Raw genomic sequence first — 20895 nt, 5'->3', positions numbered from 1 at the left:
AATTAAGAGACCTGCAAGAAGAAATAGACAGTAAAACTATAATAGTGGGAGATCTTAACCTTGCACTCTCAGAATTAGATAAATCAAACCACAAAATAAATAAGAAAGAAGTCAAAGAGGTAAATAGAATACTAGAAAAGTTAGATATGATAGATCTCTGGAGAAAATGTAATGGAGATAGAAAGGAATACACTTTCTTTTCAGCAGTTCATGGAACATATACAAAAATTGACCATATATTAGGACATAAAAACCTCAAACTCAAATGCAGTAAGGCAGAAATAGTAAATGCATCCTTTTCAGACCACGATGCAATGAAAATGACATTCAACAAAAAACCAGGGGGAAGTAGACCAAAAAATAATTGGAAACTAAATAATCTCATACTAAAGAATGATTGGGTGAAACAGCAAATCATAGACATAATTAATAACTTCACCCAAGAAAACGATAATAATGAGACATCATACCAAAATGTATGGGATGCAGCCAAAGTGGTAATAAGGGGAAATTTCATATCTCTAGAGGCCTATTTGTATAAAATAAAGAAAGAGAAGGTCAATGAATTGGGTTTGCAACTAAAAATGCTAGAAAAGGAACAAATTAAAAACCCCCAGTCAAACACTAAACTTGAAATTCTAAAAATAAAAGGAGAGATCAATAAAATTGAAAGTAAAAAAACTATTGAATTAATTAATAAAACTAAGAGTTGGTTCTATGAAAAAACCAACAAAATAGACAAACCCTTAGTAAATCTGATTTAAAAAAGGAAAGAGGAAAATCAAATTGTTAGTCTTAAAAATGAAAAGGGAGAACTCGCCACTAACGAAGAGGAAATTAGAGCAATAATTAGGAGTTACTTTGCCCAACTTTACGCCAATAAATTCGACAACTTAAATGAAATAGAAAAATACCTCCAAAAATATAGCTTGCCCAAACTAACAGAGGAAGAAGTAAATATCCTAAACCGTCCCATCTCAGAAAAAGAAATAGAACAAACTATCAATCAACTCCCTAAGAAAAAATCCCCAGGACCAGATGGATTTACATGTGAATTCTACCAAACATTTAAAGAACAATTAACTCCAATGCTAAATAAACTATTTGAAAAAGTAGGGATTGAAGGAGTCCTACCAAACTCCTTTTATGACACAGACATGGTACTGATACCTAAACCCGGTAGGCTGAAAACAGAGAAAGAAAATTATAGACCAATCTCCCTAATGAATATTGATGCTAAAATCTTAAATAAAATATTAGCAAAAAGATTACAGAAAATCGTCACCAGGATAATACACTATGACCAAGTAGGATTTATACTAGGAATGCAGGGCTGGTTCAATATTAGGAAAACTATTAGCATAATTGACTATATCAATAACCAAACAAACAAAAACCATATGATCATCTCAATAGATGCAGACAAAGCATTTGATAAATCCAACATCCATTCCTAAAAAAACACTTGAGAGCATAGGAATAAATGGACTTTTCCTTAAAATAGTCAGGAGCATATATTTAAAACCATCAGTAAGCATCATATGCAATGGGGAAAAACTGGAACCTTTCCCAGTAAGATCTGGAGTGAAGCAAGGTTGCCCACTATCACCATTATTATTTAATATCGTATTAGAAACACTAGCCTCGGCAATAAGAGTCGAGAAAGATATTAAAGGAATTAGAGTAGGCAATGAGGAAACCAAACTATCACTCTTTGCAGATGATATGATGGTATACCTAGAGAACCCCAGAGATTCTACTAAAAAGCTATTAGAAATAATTCATAATTTTAGCAAAGTAGCTGGCTACAAAATAAATCCCCATAAATCCTCAGCATTTTTATACATCACCAACAAAACCCAACAGCAAGAGATACAAAGAGAAATTCCATTCAGAATAACTGTTGATACCATAAAATATTTGGGAATCTATCTACCAAAGGAAAGTCAGGAATTATATGAGCAAAATTATAAAAAAGTCTCCACACAAATAAAGTCAGACTTAAATAATTGGGAAAATATTAAGTGTTCTTGGATCGGCTGAGCGAACATAATAAAGATGACAATACTCCCTAAACTAATCTATTTATTTAGTGCTACACCAATCAGATTTCCAAGAAAATATTTTAATGATCTAGAAAAAATAACAACAACCATATGGAACAATAAAAAGTCGAGAATCTCAAGGGAATTAATGAAAAAAAAAATCAAATGAAGGCGGCCTAGCTGTACCTGATCTAAAATTATATCATAAAGCAGCAGTCACCAAAGCCATTTGGTATTGGCTAAGAAATAGATTAGTGGATCAGTGGAAAAGGTTAGGTTCACAAGACAGAATAGTCAACTATAGCAATCTAGTGTTTGACAAACCCAAAGCCCCTAACTTCTGGGAAAAGAATTCATTATTTGATAAAAACTGCTGGGATAATTGGAAATTAGTATGGCCGAAATTAGGCATGGACCCACACTTAACACCATATACCAAGATAAGATCAAAATGGGTCCATGACCTAGGCATAAAGAACGAGATTATAAATAAATTAGAGGAACATAGAATAGTTTATCTCTCAGACTTGTGGAGGAGAAAGAAATTTGTGACCAAAGATGAACTAGAGACCATTACTGATCACAAAATAGAAAATTTTGATTACATCAAATTAAAAAGCCTTTGTACAAACAAAACTAATGCAAACAAGATTAGAAGGGAAGCAACAAACTGGGAAAACATCTTCACAGTTAAAGGTTCTGATAAAGGCCTCATTTCCAAAATATATAGAGAACTGACTCAAATTTATAAGAAATCAAGCCATTCTCCAATTGATAAATGGTCAAAGGATATGAACAGACAATTTTCAGAGGATGAAATTGAAACTATTACCACTCATATGAAAGAGTGTTCCAAATCATTATTGATCAGAGAAATGCAAATTAAGACAACTCTGAGATACCACTACACATCTGTCAGATTGGCTAAGATGACAGGAAAAAATAATGATGAATGTTGGAGGGGATGCGGGAAAACTGGGACACTAATGCATTGTTGGTGGAGTTGTGAATGAATCCAACCATTCTGGAGAGCAATCTGGAATTAGGCCCCAAAAATTATCAAATTGTGCATACCCTTTGATCCAGCAGTGTTTCTATTGGGCTTATATCCCAAAGAAATACTAAAGAAGGGAAAGGGACCTGTATGTGCCAAAATGTTTGTAGCAGCCCTATTTGTAATGGCTAGAAACTGGAAAATGAATGGATGCCCATCAATTGGAGAATGGCTAGGTAAATTGTGGTATATGAATGTTATGGAATATTATTGTTCTGTAAGAAATGACCAGCAGGATGCATACAGAGAGGACTGGCGAGACTTACATGAACTGATGTTAAGTGAAATGAGCAGAACCAGGAGATCATTATACACTTCGACAACGATATTGTATGAGGACATATTTTGATGGAAGTGGATTTCTTTGACAAAGAGACCTAACTGAGTTTCAATTGATAAATGACGGACAAATGCAGCTACACCCAAAGAAAGAACACTGGGAAACGAATGTGAACTATCTGTATTTTTGTTTTTCTTCCTGGGTTATTTAACCTTCTGAATCCTATTTTCCCTATGCAACAAGAGAACTGTTCGGTTCTGCAAACATATATTGTATCTAGGATATACTGCAACATATCCAACATATAAAGGACTGCTTGCCATCTAGGGGAGGGGGTGGAGGGAAGGAGGGGGAAAAAAATTGGAACAGAAACGAGTGCAAAGGATAATGTTGTAAAAAAAAAAATTACCCTGGCATAGATTCTGTCAATATAAAGTAATTATTAAATAAAAATTAAAAAAAAAACATAAAAAGAAAAGCCAAGGAATTTGCCCTCTGAAGCAAACAGCATCCAATCCATCCTGTGGACAGCTCAAGAAGGAAAAAAAAAAAAAAAAAAACACCCGACAACAACCCAATAACCCAGCTACTTGTCAGCCAGTGTGCTGCCTTGGCTAATGAATATTAGACAAATGAATTTGCCTTGTTTGAGCCTCCAAATGTCCAGGATTAAACCAATAACCTTAAAGAACATGACGTTCTGAGCCAGCAAATTAAAGGCTGTTTCCAGCCCCATTTCAGTGCCCTGTAATAACATCAGTCTTCTGTTCTCTCTTCCCCTTCATTCCTCCTTACAGAGTGAGCATAATAGGCAGTAGCATATCTCACCTGTTTCCCTGATTCCATTTTAGAAGAGGAAAAAGGAAAGAAAGACCTCTATTAATAAGGATAAAATTCCCCACCTCCATGGGGATAATAGAAAGCAAACCAGAGCCTAACAGACTATTGAAAGCCCATCAGCATTGGATTATGATATGGATTTAGAGGGCCTTTTTCAATCCCTTCATTGTATAGGGAAGAAAATGGAGAAATGGACTGCTACTGAGGGCACCTGACTTACCCAAGACCTATCAGGATATTTGGATTCCTATCCAGAGACTATGGCTCAAATTTCAGTATTATTTCCATTTTTTTATCACATGGTTTTTACATTGTTATTAATCTCTATGTTTCTCATATCTCTGATTTTATTCTTTTTTCATTGTACAATAGGGTACCTCCTTTTACTTCAATAAAAAGTTAAAGGTTAAAAAAAAAAGAGAGAGAGACACAAAGGCAGTAGAGGGGAGAGGTGTGCTCGTACCTACTCACATCAGGAATGAGTTAAATAGGCAGCACTACATATGTACCTTGAAGACTATAGTACCCTCAAAAACCTATGGAAAAATAAAGGGGGTGTGATGGGTGGACCAGAAAGGAATGGATATGGAAAGAAGACAAGAAATTCATGGGGAGGTTGGGGGAAGGTGATTAAGTGATAGCAAGGCAAGTTAGGAGCAACATTAAAGCAATAAGTCAGCAGGGATATGTATGGTGTATATGGGAGGAGGAGATGAGATGTGTGTGTGTTTATGTATGTGTATGTGTGTATGTATATGTGTGTGTGTGTGTGTGTGAATATATATGTGTGTGTGTGTGTGTAAACATAAAGATATCCTTTCTTAACTACAGACTGCTTGGGAATGGTGGGGAGGGATGAAAAGGGTAAAAAAGAAAAAAAAAAGAAAACAAAAGAACAATTCACAAGGACATAAAAAAATGGACACCCATGAAAATAATTTCTTCTACTCTCTCTATATATATTTGATTTAGTAATCTATTGTTATATATTTTGAATTCTCCCTTATGTTCATGACAAGGTTTTCTTTTATTTTGTATTCTTTCTCTATTTTTCTTTTTTTCTTCTTCTGTTTTTTTTTAATGAAATAAATTTAAAAAAAAAAAGAAATAATTAGCAGGATTACCCCCAGAAAAATCGGAAAGAGTTACATGAACTGATACAAAATAAAAACATTGTACACAGTAATAACAATAATGTAAAATGTTTAACAAAGAATGACTTAGCTATTTTTAGCAATGCAATGATCCACTACAACTGTGAAGGGCTTGTGATAAAAAATATTATTTCTCCCCCAGAGAAAGAACTGATGCAATCTGAATTCAGATTGAAGCACATTTTTTTTAAACTTTATTTTTCTGATTTGATTCTTTTTCGGTTTTCTTTTACAGCATGAACAATGTGGAAATGTTTGACATAATTACACACACATACACACACATTTACCTAAATCAAATTTTTTACCTTCTCATTGCACCCTCCATGGTTCCTCTAAACTCTGAGAACACCCCCCTCCCTTTTCTTATGGTTTTAAGTTCTGAGATTCTATGGCTCTAGAATTTGCATGGACTCATGAAGAAAGGAAGAGAGCTTGGAAGAGGCAGCAAAGTAAGAGAATGATTTGTCCCAGAGGAAGAAATTCTCTCACCTACCTGGATCGCAAGGATCCCTGTCCACTTCATAAAGTCCTCCAATGCATGAACCATAAACATGTTAAGTACCTTAGTCAAGGAAAAGGAAGGTAATGAGGGCAAGGAAGAGAGAATAATCCAGGATGTCAGGAAAACTGGGCTGTGATCTTGATCCTGTCATTCTTTAATCTCTAAGTGCGTTCGTGTTCTCTCTCTCTCTCTCTCTCTCTCTCCCCCCCCATCCTTTTGTTAAATTCCTCAGGAAGTTTATATCACGTGTTACAATCTCCCCCAGATCCTGCTCAGGTCACAGATAGTCTGAACTTACCCCTCCTGACTTCTACAAGACAAGTTTGGAATTTGGGGTACTTATATTTCTGGATTCCTGTTCAGTTCTGTGTCCCCTCCCCCTCCCACCTCTATATGAATCCCTGAGCTGCCAAACCCTGACCCACTCTGTGTCTCTGATGAGAAGCGTGGAGTCATTCAGCTTGGGACACAATTGAACTTGGAGAAAACTTGATCACACACACACACACACACACACACACACACACACACACACAGCAGTGTCCCATCATGTAACTCCCAAGCCTTGCACCAATGTCTTTCTAACTTTGAGCCTAGTTCTCTACTTGCTTCTTTGGAGGACACTGGGTGCCAAGTAGATAAGACATCCTGGCAGAGTCACTCTGGGCAAATCTAATCTTTCTGTGCCCTTGGCAGCTCTCTAAGATTGTAGATTGTAGAGAAGAGACCAAACTACATGCGTAAATACAAAAATATTATATTTATGTTATAGTTTTTTATTTACAAAGCATATTTATGGGTAATTTTTCAACGCTGACCCTTATAAAACTTTCTGTTCCAAATTTTCCCTTTCTTCCTCCGACTTCCTCCGCTAAAAGGCAGGTAGTCAAATACATGTTAAAATATATGTTAAATCCAATATATGCATACATATCAAAACAGTTATCTTGCTGTGCAAGAAAAAACAGATTCAGAAAGAAAGGAAAAAAAAAACCTGAGACGAAAAACGAAACTGCAAGCAAACAATAACAGAAAGAGTGAAAATGCTATGTTGTGGTCCCACAGTCCTCTCTCTGGGTATAGGTGACTCTCTTCATCACTGATAATTAGAATGGGTCTGAATCAATTTATTGTTGAAGAGAGCCACATCCATCAGAATTGATCATCACATAATCTTGCTGTTGCCGTATATAATGATCTGGTTCTACTCACTTTATTCAGCATCAGATCATGTACGTGTCCCCAAGTCTCTCTGTATTTATCCTGCTGATCATTTCTTACAGAACAATAATATATAACATTCATATACCACATTTTACTCAACCATTCTCCAATTGATGGGCATCCCCTCAGTTTCCAGCTTCTAGCCACTACAAACAGGGCCAACACAAACATTTGTGCACATACAGGTCCCTTTCCCTTCTTGAGTATCTCTTTGGGGTATAAGCCCTGTAGAAACACTGCTGGATCAAAGGGTATGCACAGTTTGATAACTTTTTGAGCCTAGTTCCAAATTGTTCTCTAGAATGGCTGGATCCTTTCACAGTTCCACCAACAATACATACATAAATATAATAGAGAATGTGTGTATGCATATATAAAGACATGCATACATTTTTATAATATATTTTGTGTATAATATGTGTTGTATGTGTATATACACACATAAACATGTGTACTATATATATACATTATGATCATGTATGTACATGCACACACACACATAGGAGCTAAGTACTGTGCTGTACTGGCTTGGGGTCTTACTCTGAATCTTCTCTTACTGGAGTTGGGCTGAGTTCTGGAGTTGAAGCTACAGCAGCCCCTCCTCCTTTTTTTGTTTGGGGGTGCTTAGAGTAGGGGTATGGAGGGCAGATGTACCTTTCCAGTTTCCCCAAGACCCAGATTCTTACAATCAAGCAGTGTCTCTTTAATATCTCCTTGGATCTCAGTCTGCTCTCAAGTTCCCAAGCTCCCAAGAACGCAATCCTCTTCTTTGATCAAAATCTCCCAAGTATTTAGTGAAGATTAAAACAATTAATTTCTCAAACATATAATAGGCAAGCAAAAGGAATGCCTTTCAAACATAAATAACACTTCACCTAGGATAGCTGCAATTTGAAAATGGGAATGAATTGGAAACACTGGGCCTGGAGTAAGGTAGACCTGGGTTCAAATTCAGCTTCAGATACTCACTAGCTGTGTGACTCTGAGCAAGCCACTTACCCTACTTGCCTCAGTTTCCTTATCCAGAGAACCTCAAATGGGATCATGAAGAGTTGGACATGAGTGAACATCAATACCAACAATGGAGATGTACAAAGACAAGAAGAGGTCTTGTCAGATCCAGTATGGGGCCTCAGACTGAGGAGGAGATGGAAAGGTGGGAGAAAGGGTTGGGAGGAGTTGAGAGTCTAGCTTGATGGAGACGCTGAAGCTGGTGACTCTGACTTCTCTTGGTTTCCACTCCAGACAGTACATTGTTCCTTGCAGGGAGAGTCTTCCTTTCTTCCATATGTGTACACACACACGCGCGCGCACATATGCACATATGTACACTACATGCAAATGTATGCACACATAACATAATGCACATACACACACAGTATATGTACACACATGCACAGCATATGTATGCAGATGGATACATGTCATTGTTTATATATGCATTTGTGTATGTATATGTACATGTATACACAGGTGTGTATCTATGTGTGGATGTATATATGTAGGTGTTTGTATGTTTACATGCATGGATATATACATATAGAGATATGTTTCAAGCAATAAATTAAAAGAGATAACTAATTAACCAAACAAAACTAGCCAGCGACAATCAAATGAATAGGTCCATATATATATGAAACACAACTGAACGATAAGTACCAGCATCTACCACAATTAACAAGCTTTGCCAGAGAGTGGATATAACATAAAACAGAATCAAATGAACAAAACAGAAAATAAGAAACATTTTCAACAGGTGGTTATTTACATGCACAGCAATAGAAAAGCAATTACATCCAAGGCATTTTTCACAAAAAAATGCCTCACATTGTCACCCAGACAAATAAACAATTAATATTTATAACTATGCCTTCAGATTACTGACTACATCATCACAAGGGTATGGGAAAAGTATATATCATCAAGGCTGTACAGCATAATAAACTGGGGCTCTTTCCATACGCTATGAGTCTCCCGTCTCATTCATATCGCCTCTGAGATCAAAGGGCTCATATGCCATGAGCTCTTAAAAAGATGGCTTCAACATGGCATTATCTTGGTGTAGTGATTGATCTAATAGGCATCCTTCTCTTGTCCCTGCCTGATCTCTGTGCTTTACAATGGTGATAGAAGTTGGGATGGGCTGACTCCAGAATGATGCTAAATGGCTCTTGTTCTTATACATTTGAATGTATACTATATATAATGGAGATAATATACTATATATAATGGAGATAATATACATATATACATTATGTATATACATATACATTCAATATATGTGTACATATAATGTATGATGTAAATCTATATATAAAATGAAAATAAGACTTTTGTCAGAAAAATTTGCTGCCAAAATTTTCCATGTTCCCTTCCCTAATTACCTATTTCCCCTCTAATTTTATTTTTTAATCAAAATTTTATTGAAAGACCATTTTCATACAATATCTTTCACAGTCCTTTTAAAAAATACATTAGATGTGCTGTTCTCCAATTGATGATTGGTCAAAGGATATGGACAATTTTCAGATAAAGAAATTAAAACATGTTTTATAATGTTTAGAGTACATGAAAATGGTGCTCTAAATCACTATTAATCATAAAAACTCAAATCAAAACAACTCTGAGATACCATTACACACCTCTCAGATTGGCTAAGATGACAGGAAAAGATAATGAAGAATGATGGAAGGGATGTGGGAAAACTGGGACATTAATACATTGTTGATGGAACTGTGAACTGATTCAATCATTCTAGAAAGCAATCTGGAACTATGTTCAAAAAGTTATCAAACTGTGCATACCCTTTGATCCAGCAATGTTTCTACTAGGCTTATATTCCAAAGAAATCTTGAAGGAGATAAAGGGACCCACATGTGCAAAAATGTTTGTGGCAGCCCTTTTTGTAGTGGCAAGAAAATGGAAACTGAGTGGATGCCCATCAGGTGAAGAATGGCTGAAGTTACAGTATATGAATGTTATGGTATGTTATTGTTCTATAAAATCATCATAAGATGATTTTAGAGAGACCTGGGGAGACTTACATCGACAGATGCTGAGTGAAGTGAGTAGAACCAGGAGATTTTTGAACATGATAACAGCAAGATTATACAATGATCAATTCTGACTGATGTGGCTCTTTCCAACAATGAGATAACGCAGGCCAGTTCCAATGATCTTGTGATGAAGAGAGCCATGTACACCCAGAGAGAGGACTACGGAAACTGAATGATGATCACAATATAACATTCTCACAATTTTTTGTTGTTGTTTGCTTGCATTTTGTTTTCTTACTCATTTTCTTTCCTTTTTGATCTAATTTTTCTTGTCCAGCAAGAGAATTGTATAAATGTTTACATATATTGAATTTAACATATTTTAATATGTATGACATATATTGGATTGCTTGCCATCTAGGGGAGTGGTGAGGAGAAGGAGGAGAAAATTTGTAACACAAGGCTATGCAAGGGTCAGTGTTGTCAAATTACCATGTATATGTTTTGAAAAAAAAAAGCTTTAATAAAAATAAATAAAAAAGAAAAATGTTATGCTTCACATAATACTGCCTTCCAATAGAAAAGGTGCAATATACCTTTATAGATATATTATTGCACTTGAGCATATCATAATTTCTTACTTCAGCACTTAAAAAACAAATTACAACATAGTCTTTAAAACTTGACATTTCCATGTGCAATATGGATTCGTAATTAGAGATTTGGTTGGATGCCTCAGACTTCCCCAAAAACTCAAGCCCTAATCAGAGAAAGCAAGAAGGTTATGTATTCTGCAACTCAGTTTAATGTCTACTGCTAGGAATGGTTTTACAACTTTTTATTCACAATACTTCAGAAGCAAAATATCCTATTCTGTAGTGGTTCATAAAATCCTCTCTCTCTCACATACACACACACACACACACACACACACACACACACACACACACACACACACCATGTAGCAACCAAGTTACTGTTTACTGCAATTGAAATAAATTCAGACATGATTTATGAAAACTTAAAACCCACTACCTGTAATCTAACATATGCATGACAGTCTCCAACCTGCCTGAAAAACATAATTAAATTCCAGTAAGAACTAAAATCCATAGGCAAGTTGTCCTTTCACCTTTCCCTCTAATTTTAGCTGAATTGGTTCTATTTGTGAAAAATATCTTAAATTTTAAACAATAAACACTAACTATTTTATCTTCTTTGATCATCCCTCTTTGTTGTTTGGCCATAAACTCTTCACCTATCCATAGATCTGATTGACAATTTCCTCATTGCTCCACTTATTGGTTTATGAAACACTCCTGGGTTCCTGAAGGTGATCCACAAAGAGTTCAATTTCCAGAAAATACTTAGTTGGAGGCTTATAAAATAGGACCAGGCTTTCTGCAAGTCAGCCTAGTTAAGTACAGAGGAACTCAGTCCTTTAGAGGCTTCAAAGGATCGATTTTTCAGAAACAACTCTAAAAGGCCATCTGCTTAAATTGAAGGGAATAAAAATCTGTATTTGTGCAGAGGAAAAAAGCTGCCCAAATTGAAGATCTTTCAACTATTGATCAGTAACCTGTGTGGCCAAGTAAGTCACTTATTTGACCTTTTGGGTCTCGTTTTCTCTCCTGTCAAATGAGACAGTTGGACCCAATCATCCCTAAACTCCTTTATTCTTCTAAAATCAGGGTCCTGGAAGTAGGCAAAGTTATTTGTATGCTTACAGATAGTTAAATAATAATAAGTAAACAAGCATCGATTATGTGCCAAATTTATACATGTTATCTGGAATGTAAATGGTATCATTATTCTCCTTTTACACTAGCAGAAAAGTTTTACTTAAACTGAACTAAGTGACTTGCCCAGAATTGAACTAAAATCTTCTTGTCTCCAAGCCTAATTCTCTATCCACTGAGACACTTCAATACTCTACTTCATCCTTAATCTCCAGCTTCTGTGAAGATGGCAGGGGGGGGGGAGGGGGTTATGAGTATGGACAAATAATGTTACACCTTTTTTATTTGGTGCTTAGTTTGTGGAACTTTGTTTTCTTTTTAAAGATTATATATTTTAAGACATAACTTATCTCTGCGTAAGAAAAGACCATCAGAGGTATGGTAGAATCAGTCAGAACTCTTCCCCCAAGAGCTGATTGTTAAATTTTGAATGTGAACATTAGCACTTCAAAAAAAAAATGAAACAGGATAAATCAGAGCTTAATTTATTATTTTGTTAGTTGCTTAGTTTTGAGAAATTGATGGGGAAAGTTTTAGTAATGTTGGTTAAACATAAAAGACAGTAAAACGTGCCATTTTCTTTTTCTTTTTTTTTTTTTTTTTTGCTCTAAAGAGTTGTTAAACCAAAGAAATGTTGGGCAATATAGATGATACAAAAACAAAATATATTTTTAAAAAATAATTTTTTTTTCCCACAGGTTGGGGGGAATGTTTCATAGAGTTCTTCTCAATACTTATTGTTCTGACACAGAGCTTCCAGGGAAAAGAATGAATAATCCAGGGACACTGTTTTAACAAACATGTTTTGTTCCTGTTGCTATGCTCACCATCACATATCCCATGCCTCCTTCTATTTCAGGCACAGAGAGAAACAACACTATCTGTGAAAAGTGTCAGGCAGGGACATTTTCCACGAATGGGACCGTGGACCAGTGTTTGCCATGGACGAAGTAGGTATATCATGTTCTCTGGGACTTGGTGGTCTTGTTCATACATAATAATTTGAACAAAAATTGTGAACTTAATGAACTCCAAATTAAGTAAAAGTTTCAATACACAGAATAGAACAGAAAATAAAATTCAAAAACGTCCATGGGTGTATGCAGGTAAGTAATAACTGGATCTCTGGGAAATAAATATATACAGGACACCCTTTTAAGTTTATTCTGCATCATCAGCATTTTCTTAAGTCTAGTCATTTAACAAAATAAGAAATCAAGCCCTAATTTGTAGCATTTGCCCATTTCTGAGGCAAGTGTGCTCACCCTGAAAATTTAACAATTGCCTTAGGATTCATGCTGATTCCAGCACTCCCCCAAATTTATGGGACACTTTGAATCTCTCTTCTACACAGCTTGCATGTACTTGTAGGCTTAAAAGAAATTCAACATGTAGTTTTCAATGCTGTTCTGCTTGTCTGTACTTCCTTCTTGTCTTCCTTCTCTTGGATACTCTCCATCATTAAGTTTTCCCCCTTAAACTGAACTATGATCTGCTTTTCTTACATTCTCTCCATCACTCCAGGTTCTACCATCTGAGGCCAAGGTGAGTGAGTTTGCTTCTCTCCTACTTAACCAATTCTTTAACTGGACACAACCTTTTGGCCTCTCCAGGACGTCCTTCAGTAGCCCCTCCCATGAATGGTTTGTTGCCCTGGCTGCCCCAGTACTGGGGAAAGGGCTTTGGAGATTAGAGAATCCGGGTTCCAATGGCATGGATGCTCCCCACCTGTTGTGGACCAGTGAGATGTTATTTTAAAAGTGCTGGCCCATGGGAGATGTTACGTAAATACTAGCTGTTGTTATCAATAGTTTGAACTTTCTATGGTTGTTTTTCCTTATCTATAAGTGAGGAACCCTAGGAAAGGCCCTCCTGAAGGCACTTCCAGCTCAGAATCAATTAGCCTACAGCGCACTCTTGTGGCAGGAACTGGAACTCTTCATTTGTAGGCTGACCAGTAACTGTACTGCTCATGTCTCATGGCCACATATATGGCCATGAGACAGTATCACAGGATTTCCTTTGTTCTAAAGCCACAATGTAGCCTAAAGCTGAACTGCCATTCCTGATTTTCAAATTGCATTGCCCAACTCACAAGGGGTGCTCAGGATGCTCGGGCTCCAAGACCTTTTCAGATGGACTGTTACCTAGTCGCATTTAGGTTTTCCCAGGATAGTGGCTTGGTAGAGTGGAAAGGGCACTGACTGGAGCCCAAAGAGCTGGATTCAGATCCTTCCTCTGATAATTGTTTCCTCTGTGACCAGGGAAAAATCCCTTTGATTCTTTGGACATCAGTTTCTTCATCTTTATAATTAGAGGACTGAAGTAGGTGGCTTCTAGTTCCTTTCAAAAATAATGATGATGATAATGATAATGATGAATGGCTAAACCAGTGGCACAGTGGAGAGAATGTCATGTATGGAATACTCTGTTTAAATCTGGCCTCTGACACTTGCTAGCTGTTTGATCCTGGCAAATTGCTTCATCCTGCTTGCCTCAGTTTCCTCATCTATAAAACTAGTTGGATAAGGAAATGGCAAACCACTCTGGCTTTTCGGCCAAGAAAAGCCTAAACAGAATCTCAAAAAGTTGGACAGGATGGAAATTACTAAGCAATAATAATATTATTATTTATTAATAATCAAATAAAATATAATTATTGCTGAAAGCAACATAAGGGGGAATGTAGCAGATTAGAATAATTCTACTACTTTAAAAGGACATATGGTTGGTTCAAACTAACTTCTGAACATTTTATCATTTTTCAAGGAGAAGGAAAACCTTAATAGTAATGATATTATAGTAGTTTTAGAGACCCCAAGTAGAGAGAGATAGAAAGAAGTGGGGGGAAGGGAAGAGACACAAAGACAGACAGATTGAGACAGAGAGAGACAGAGAGACAGAAATTAAGAAACCTCTCCTTATGGCTAAGGTACACCTATAGTGTGGGCTGCTTTGTGATTCAAAGGGAGAAAGATAAGAAATCTCCAGTCTTTTCTCCTACCTGTCCTTTTCCAAGGAAGATTTTAATATCTGTCAGAGGAAAAGCAGGAAGTTAGGGCCTGAGATCACTTTGTTCTTCTCAGAGAAATAGGGCTTCAGACTAGAATTATAACTACATATTCTTTTCAATATTTTTAGTCTGAAAGATGTGACCAGGTTCAGTCTAATTTATGATTACTTTGTCTTTTTATTTTGGATGAGGAAGGGAAATCCCAGGTTTTCTATTCAAAACTTTCCACCTATTACCACTCTATGTCTTTTGGCACAATAAACATATTTTATAAAAAGCAAAGAAACTCACTTATCTAAAGTGTGGCAAAAGAGATACCAGAAAAGAAAGACTCTGGAGGATATATACCAGATAACACAAAGGAAAGAGGTTTCCCATTGGCAGTGAGATAACTCCACCAAGAGAAAGTTCTAGATCTCCTGAAAGAGAAAGTGTAGCAAGCTGGGGAGGAGGATACTGTGGAGGCTTTTAGTTCCTTCCAAGTCTTTCCAAAATCTATTCCTTCTAGAATTTGAAGTGGGATTGGCCCCTTCCATCCTCCCTCTGATGTTGGGGTCCTCAGCTAGTGCAGACCTGCAGACACCAGTTGGAATCTGAGTACTTACGCAAAATTATTATCGCCTCTATGACCTTCTGACATCTCCATATATGACAGAGCAGTCTGACACCACTTATGCAGTTAGAGAAGCTTTATTGCTTGGTTACATCATCTTGTCTCTCCTGACTTTCTCTCTCTCTTCTGTCTTATACTTATACCCCTCTCATCTGCCCTTGCCAACGTGCCCCAGCAACAAGTGTGTGTTTAGCTTGTGTATTCAGGAGCCCAACTCCTGAGACGGTGGGGGCGATCTCAATTTGGTGCATGCTTGATGCCTGTCCTGACATGTCTACAGGGTGTGTACCCTGGACTTGTAGCCAATGAAGCAGAACTCACACCCAAGGCCTCAACATTTATCCCCAAGAGTGAGCTGACTGAGATCCAACCAGCCAAAGACCACAAGGGTCAGGTTTGCACAAGACTTGTCTTTGCACGGACTTGTTGCCTATGCAAATGGGGCACTGTATGCAAGGTACATGATGAAGGATCTCAAGATTAATGCAGACTCTTGTTGCTAAGTTCCCTAGCATTCTTGTTGCTAAGTTCCCTAGCACACTGGAAGCCAGAAGCAATGTGATACTTGAAGAGTCCCTTCAAAAACTTTGAAGGTTGAAGAGTCCTGAAAAGGCAGGAGTTTTCTCCCAATTCTGCCCAGCTGATGTCCACAGGGAATAACATCCATATCGACCAATAAAGACAGTGTTTTATACCAATAGTCATTGAGACAGGAGCTACAATAACAATAAGAGCTGGCCATCATATGGCACTTTCTAGGTATTGTCTCATTTGTTGCTCTACTACGAAGTGAGAGTTATTATCCTCATTCTACAGATGAGAAAACTGAGGCAATCAGGAGTTAAGAGCTCAGAGTTCTACATTTGGAAATGTCTGAACTAAGATTTGAACTCCCAGTTGAGCTTCTAGATCCAATGTTCTATCTAGTGGTGTAAAGCATTGATTCTATAATCCTAGTAATTTTGATCTTTCTGTTAGCTTAGGCAGTGGGGCATACAGAGCTTGCTGTGAGGTAAGGAAGCCTAGAGTCTGGTATCTTAAACATTATAGACTTTGTCTCAGAAGCATGTCACACCCTCTCAGTGCCCTAGCCAAGAAGTTCTCAATTCCAGACAATTCCTGCATCAGAGGAAATATTTCTATAGCAGGGAATCCCCTACACTGATAAAATTGCAGTTCTTTCCCCCAAAACAAACCAGAAAAAAGCAACATGGTCTCATGGTTCTAATTTGTCTAAATCTTTTTGGATTCTTACTCTGGACACACTGTCTTTCTAGCCATTCCAGTGTGGGTGCCCTCCCTCTGAGGTTTTTTGTATATAAAAAATTTGGGAATGGAGGGCCTTGCATCTATCTTCACTTACTACTCTCCCTCTGTTTAAGGTACTCTGCCTCTTTCTCTGGAACCTTCTTGGGCTGCTGAGCCCCATGGCTGCCTGAGAGTGCGGGAGGAATTGGATCATTCAGTCATGGTGGGCTGATCGGAATGAATTCATGTTCAGTGACACATGTCCTCATCTGTTTTCATAGTTGTACTGCCCAGGGTCTGTTTGAAGAAAGGCCAGGCACTGCCATTACTGATGCACGGTGCTCACAGGACAGTCACCATCAAAACATATCCGTTTTCATCATTTCTACCTTATGCATCAGTAGCATCATCATAGCTGTCTTTTCTTATGTGTGTAGAAACTATTGTCTAAAGAAGAAAATGCCCAAGAAGAAGGTAAGCAGAAACACAAAGAGGGTGGAGCAGTGGAGACTTTGCCCTAGGGCAGTAAATTTAGAGGCTCTGACCAGAATAGGAATCCTTTACCATTGTAGCAACCACAAATCTCATACATAAATCATACATTCATTCAGTTAGGGAAATGGCAGATGGAAGACAGAGAAGGACTTCCCGTCCCCATCCTTTCACCTTGCTTCTTCCCCACTTAACTGAAGATGGATTTGACTTAAGTTCACTTTAGGGTTCTTTCCCCCAGACACAGAAGTTCCTAGTTATAGTTCTACTACTAATCACTAACCTGTCAAATTCACAGAAAGCCAATCTAAATGAGATTTCTTATCATCACAAGTTTGTGAAGTCAACTAGGAAAACATTCCTTTCTCCAAAGAAGTAATGATTGTCACAAGAGGTAGATAGATAAGTAGATAAATAGATGGATGGAGGATAGAAGATGAAGAGATTCTGTATAGAAAGATGGATGGATGGATTGAAAGAATGGTAGCTGCTGGATAGATGGCTAGGTAGATGGGATAATTTGACCCAGAAATCCCACAATTAGGTCAAGCTATTAGCAGTAATTAAAATTCCAAGATACAGTCAGGAAAACAGCACTCATCGCCCTGGAAATGATTTGGCTGACCAAGCAACTAAAACCTCAGCTTCATGTCCTGTAAGGGTCCGGAGAGGAACCTCGCTTTTAATTTTTTCCAAATACATGCAAAAATAGTTTTCAACATTTGCCTTTGCAAGACCTTGTATTCCAAATTTTTCTCTCCTCCCTCCCCCCCTTCCCACATAGCAAATAATCCAATAAAGATCAAACATGTGCAATTCTTCTAAACAGTTCCGTAAAAAATCAGATTAAAGGGCGGAGGGGGAAGGGAAGGGAAGCAGGAAAGAAAAAACCAAGCAAACAATAATAATGACAAAAATGGTGAAAATAAAATGTGATCCACATTCAATCCCCATAATCCTCTTTCTGGATGCAGATGACTCTCTCTACAAGTTAAATGGAATTGTCTTGAATCCACTTATTGTCAAAAAGAGCCAAGGTCATCACAGTTAATCATCCCATAATCTTGCTATTACCGACCAGAGGAAGTACAAATTTAGCTTCAGGCACTCACTAGCAGTTTGATCCTGGGCAAGACATTTAAACTCCTCTTAGCTTCAATTTCCTTCTCAGAAAAATGGGAATAAAAAGAGCACCTACCTCCCAGGGTCCTTGTGAGGATCAAGTAAGATAATATTTCCAAACTTTAAAGCCTCCTATAAACGCTATGGTTATTATCATCATTATGGTGATAGCATTATTTATTCCAGATCTAGATTTTAGGGAGGCAATCTGTTTCTTTCCCAGATGTGAGAGGCTAGGCTCCAGACACTAGGTAGCTGGTTCTCTGAACCGACACTGCCCAGGTCTGGGACTGGGGCTCAGTAAGAGTGGAAATGGGATCCAAAGTAGGGAAATGACTTATCCAACTAGCAGATGATTGAGACAAGATTGAGACAAAGTCCCCTGTTTGTAATCCAAGACTGACTAACTGGGGCTCCCCGGCCACACTCACCTCCTTTAAAGTAATTCCCCTCCTGAAACTCCTGCAGGCCCAGGGTCTCGGGGGCGATTCCCACCAGGCGCACGTCGTGTTGATCCAGGAGGTCTTTGATGCTGCTGAGATCCTGGGCGATCCAGCGACACACCACGCAGCCGAAGCGCTGCAGCCCCAGGACCACGCAGGTGCGCTCCTGCCACAGGCTCCGCAGCTCCACTGCCTGTGCCCGACATTCAAAGCCAATGAGAGCTCTTCGGGGCTAAGCTTCCTGAGCCCAAAGGGAGCTAGCTGTCCGTACGGGCAAGGGGAAGGCGACAGGCTGTCCCTTTGGAAAAGGCCCCTCCTGCAGGCAGGGACACCCACACCCCTCCGAGATGTGCATAAAATACCCTATCTCCCGCCCCAAGAACGCAACTAAGATCCCTATTGGAAGATTATGAAGAAGTCGCTGACAAGTGCAAAAAGTATCCTATCTCTTGTCTTAAGCATGAAACTGAGACCCCCTCAAGATGGATTCTGGCGACCCTCCTCTCTGAGGAATGCAGAGTACCTCATCCTGCCTCGGCGTGCAAGTGTCCCCACGTCTGGAGGCGTGCTACGGGGAACCCCTCTATGTGCAATGAGAACCCCCACCCCGGCCCAAGCTTTCTGAGACCCCAGCCCCGGAGGTGTTACATTTGCTCCCCCATCTCTCTCTGGATGTGCAACGGGGAGTGAACCTCCCTGGAGAGAGAGGGCAAGGAAGACTCCCCTTTTCCAGACAAGACACCGTCCCCTAGTCTCCCTGTGTCCCTTCTCCCCCCACCTCTCCTCCTCCTTCCTCTCCCCATCCCACCCCCTCCTTCTCTCTCTCACACACAAGAGGCTGGCAACTGGGACTCCGCCTCCGCGAGATACCAGGAATACCCCATCCACAAGCATGCAAGGGGGCCCTCAACCCTCCAGGAGACTTGCAACAGGAGAACAGAGGGAAACAGGGAGCCCCTCCCACCTCCTGCAGAGGCTCCCATCGCGGTCGCAGGTGCAGCTAGTCTCTCCTGCCCCCTTTCCTTACCTCCCCGGTCGCTACGCTCTTGAGGACACAAGCGCCCACCCGAGCCAGATCCAGGGCGCTCATCGCAGGCCCCAGAGGATCCTCCACAAGCTCGGTCCACTGCCCCAGCAAAGGGACGCTGAGGGGGGTGGGGAGCCTGGGCCCGATCTACCTAGACCTTAGGATAGCCCAGCTGACATACACTTGGACTTTGCCAACCACTCGGATAAGCATATGCATGAGACGCCAGCCAATCACATCGTTCTCCCTGCGGAGGCGGGGCTAGTTGTGCGTGGGTTACGTGCAAAGGGGTGGGTGGGAGAGGAGAGAGAGAAACTCGAGCTAAAAGATCAAGTTCAACGATCCTCCTTCCGTGAAAGGGGCAGACCAGGGGTTGGGGAGGTGGGGCTGAAAGGGACTTTGTGAAATAAGAATCGCCACCGCCAACAATAAGCACGTTTACGTTGCAAACTCTAAGCTCCGAGACTGACAAAACTACAACATAGAATAGATCCGGGGTCCTCCAGCAGCTAAACGTCTAATGGGGAAAGTGTGCAAAGCATTTGTACAAGTGATACTGGCAGAACAAAGTGGAGATCCTCCCCAAGGGAATGAAGGGGGCTCCGGGAAGGCTTCCCCCTGTGGAAGGTGGGAGAACCAGAGATGAGCAGAGAGAGCATTCGTGGTCTGGGGGACGGCCTGGCAAATGTCCCAGCCAGGAGGCCGAAGATCCTGAATGAGAAACAGCAGGAGGCTAGGGCCACAGGCTAGAGGAGCACCTCCAAGGGAGGAATAAGCGGGAGTTAGGCGGAGCTCAGCTTATGAAAAGCTTTAACTATATTTGCTCAATGACCAACCTTGGCTCTGCACAAGAAAGTACAAAATTTTTGTCCCTTCCGGTGAAATTGCGGTGAGATTGAAACTCAGACTTGGTTAATGTGGTCATTTTTGACAAACTAAATTTGTTCTCTTAATCTTCATTAAATTAAAATTGTTTCTCTATTAAAGTGTAGGTCCTGCAGCCCCCTTCATTCCCTTGGGGAGGATCTCCACTTTGTTCTGCCAGTATCACTTGTACAAATGCTTTGCACACTTTCCCCATTAGACGTTTAGCTGCTGGA

At 39.2% G+C, this 20895-nt stretch overlaps 1 protein-coding gene across 2 annotated transcripts in view; it reads right to left on the bottom strand.

The window, feature by feature from the left end:
* LOC127555970 (tumor necrosis factor receptor superfamily member 14-like) overlaps window positions 1-20009 on the bottom strand; it is a 659215-nt gene extending 639206 nt beyond the window's left edge. Inside the window, exons 1-2 of one of the 2 annotated variants that reach the window (XM_051988754.1) lie at window positions 19796-20009; window positions 18757-18961 (exon numbers count right to left, since the gene is read on the bottom strand). In XM_051988754.1, the coding sequence (XP_051844714.1) occupies window positions 18757-18961; window positions 19796-19858 (268 nt within the window). In that variant the 5' untranslated portion in view covers window positions 19859-20009. The remainder of the gene's footprint in view (window positions 1-18756; window positions 18962-19795) is intronic. The other variant, XM_051988755.1, reaches the window with a different exon arrangement.
* Window positions 20010-20895: the final 886 nt, after the last annotated feature.

This window comes from Antechinus flavipes, chromosome 3 (genome assembly GCF_016432865.1).
Source record: "Antechinus flavipes isolate AdamAnt ecotype Samford, QLD, Australia chromosome 3, AdamAnt_v2, whole genome shotgun sequence".
Taxonomy (NCBI): Eukaryota; Metazoa; Chordata; class Mammalia; order Dasyuromorphia; family Dasyuridae; genus Antechinus; species Antechinus flavipes.
Note: the sequence above shows the minus strand (reverse complement) of the source record. Positions and strands in the feature narration are given on the sequence as shown.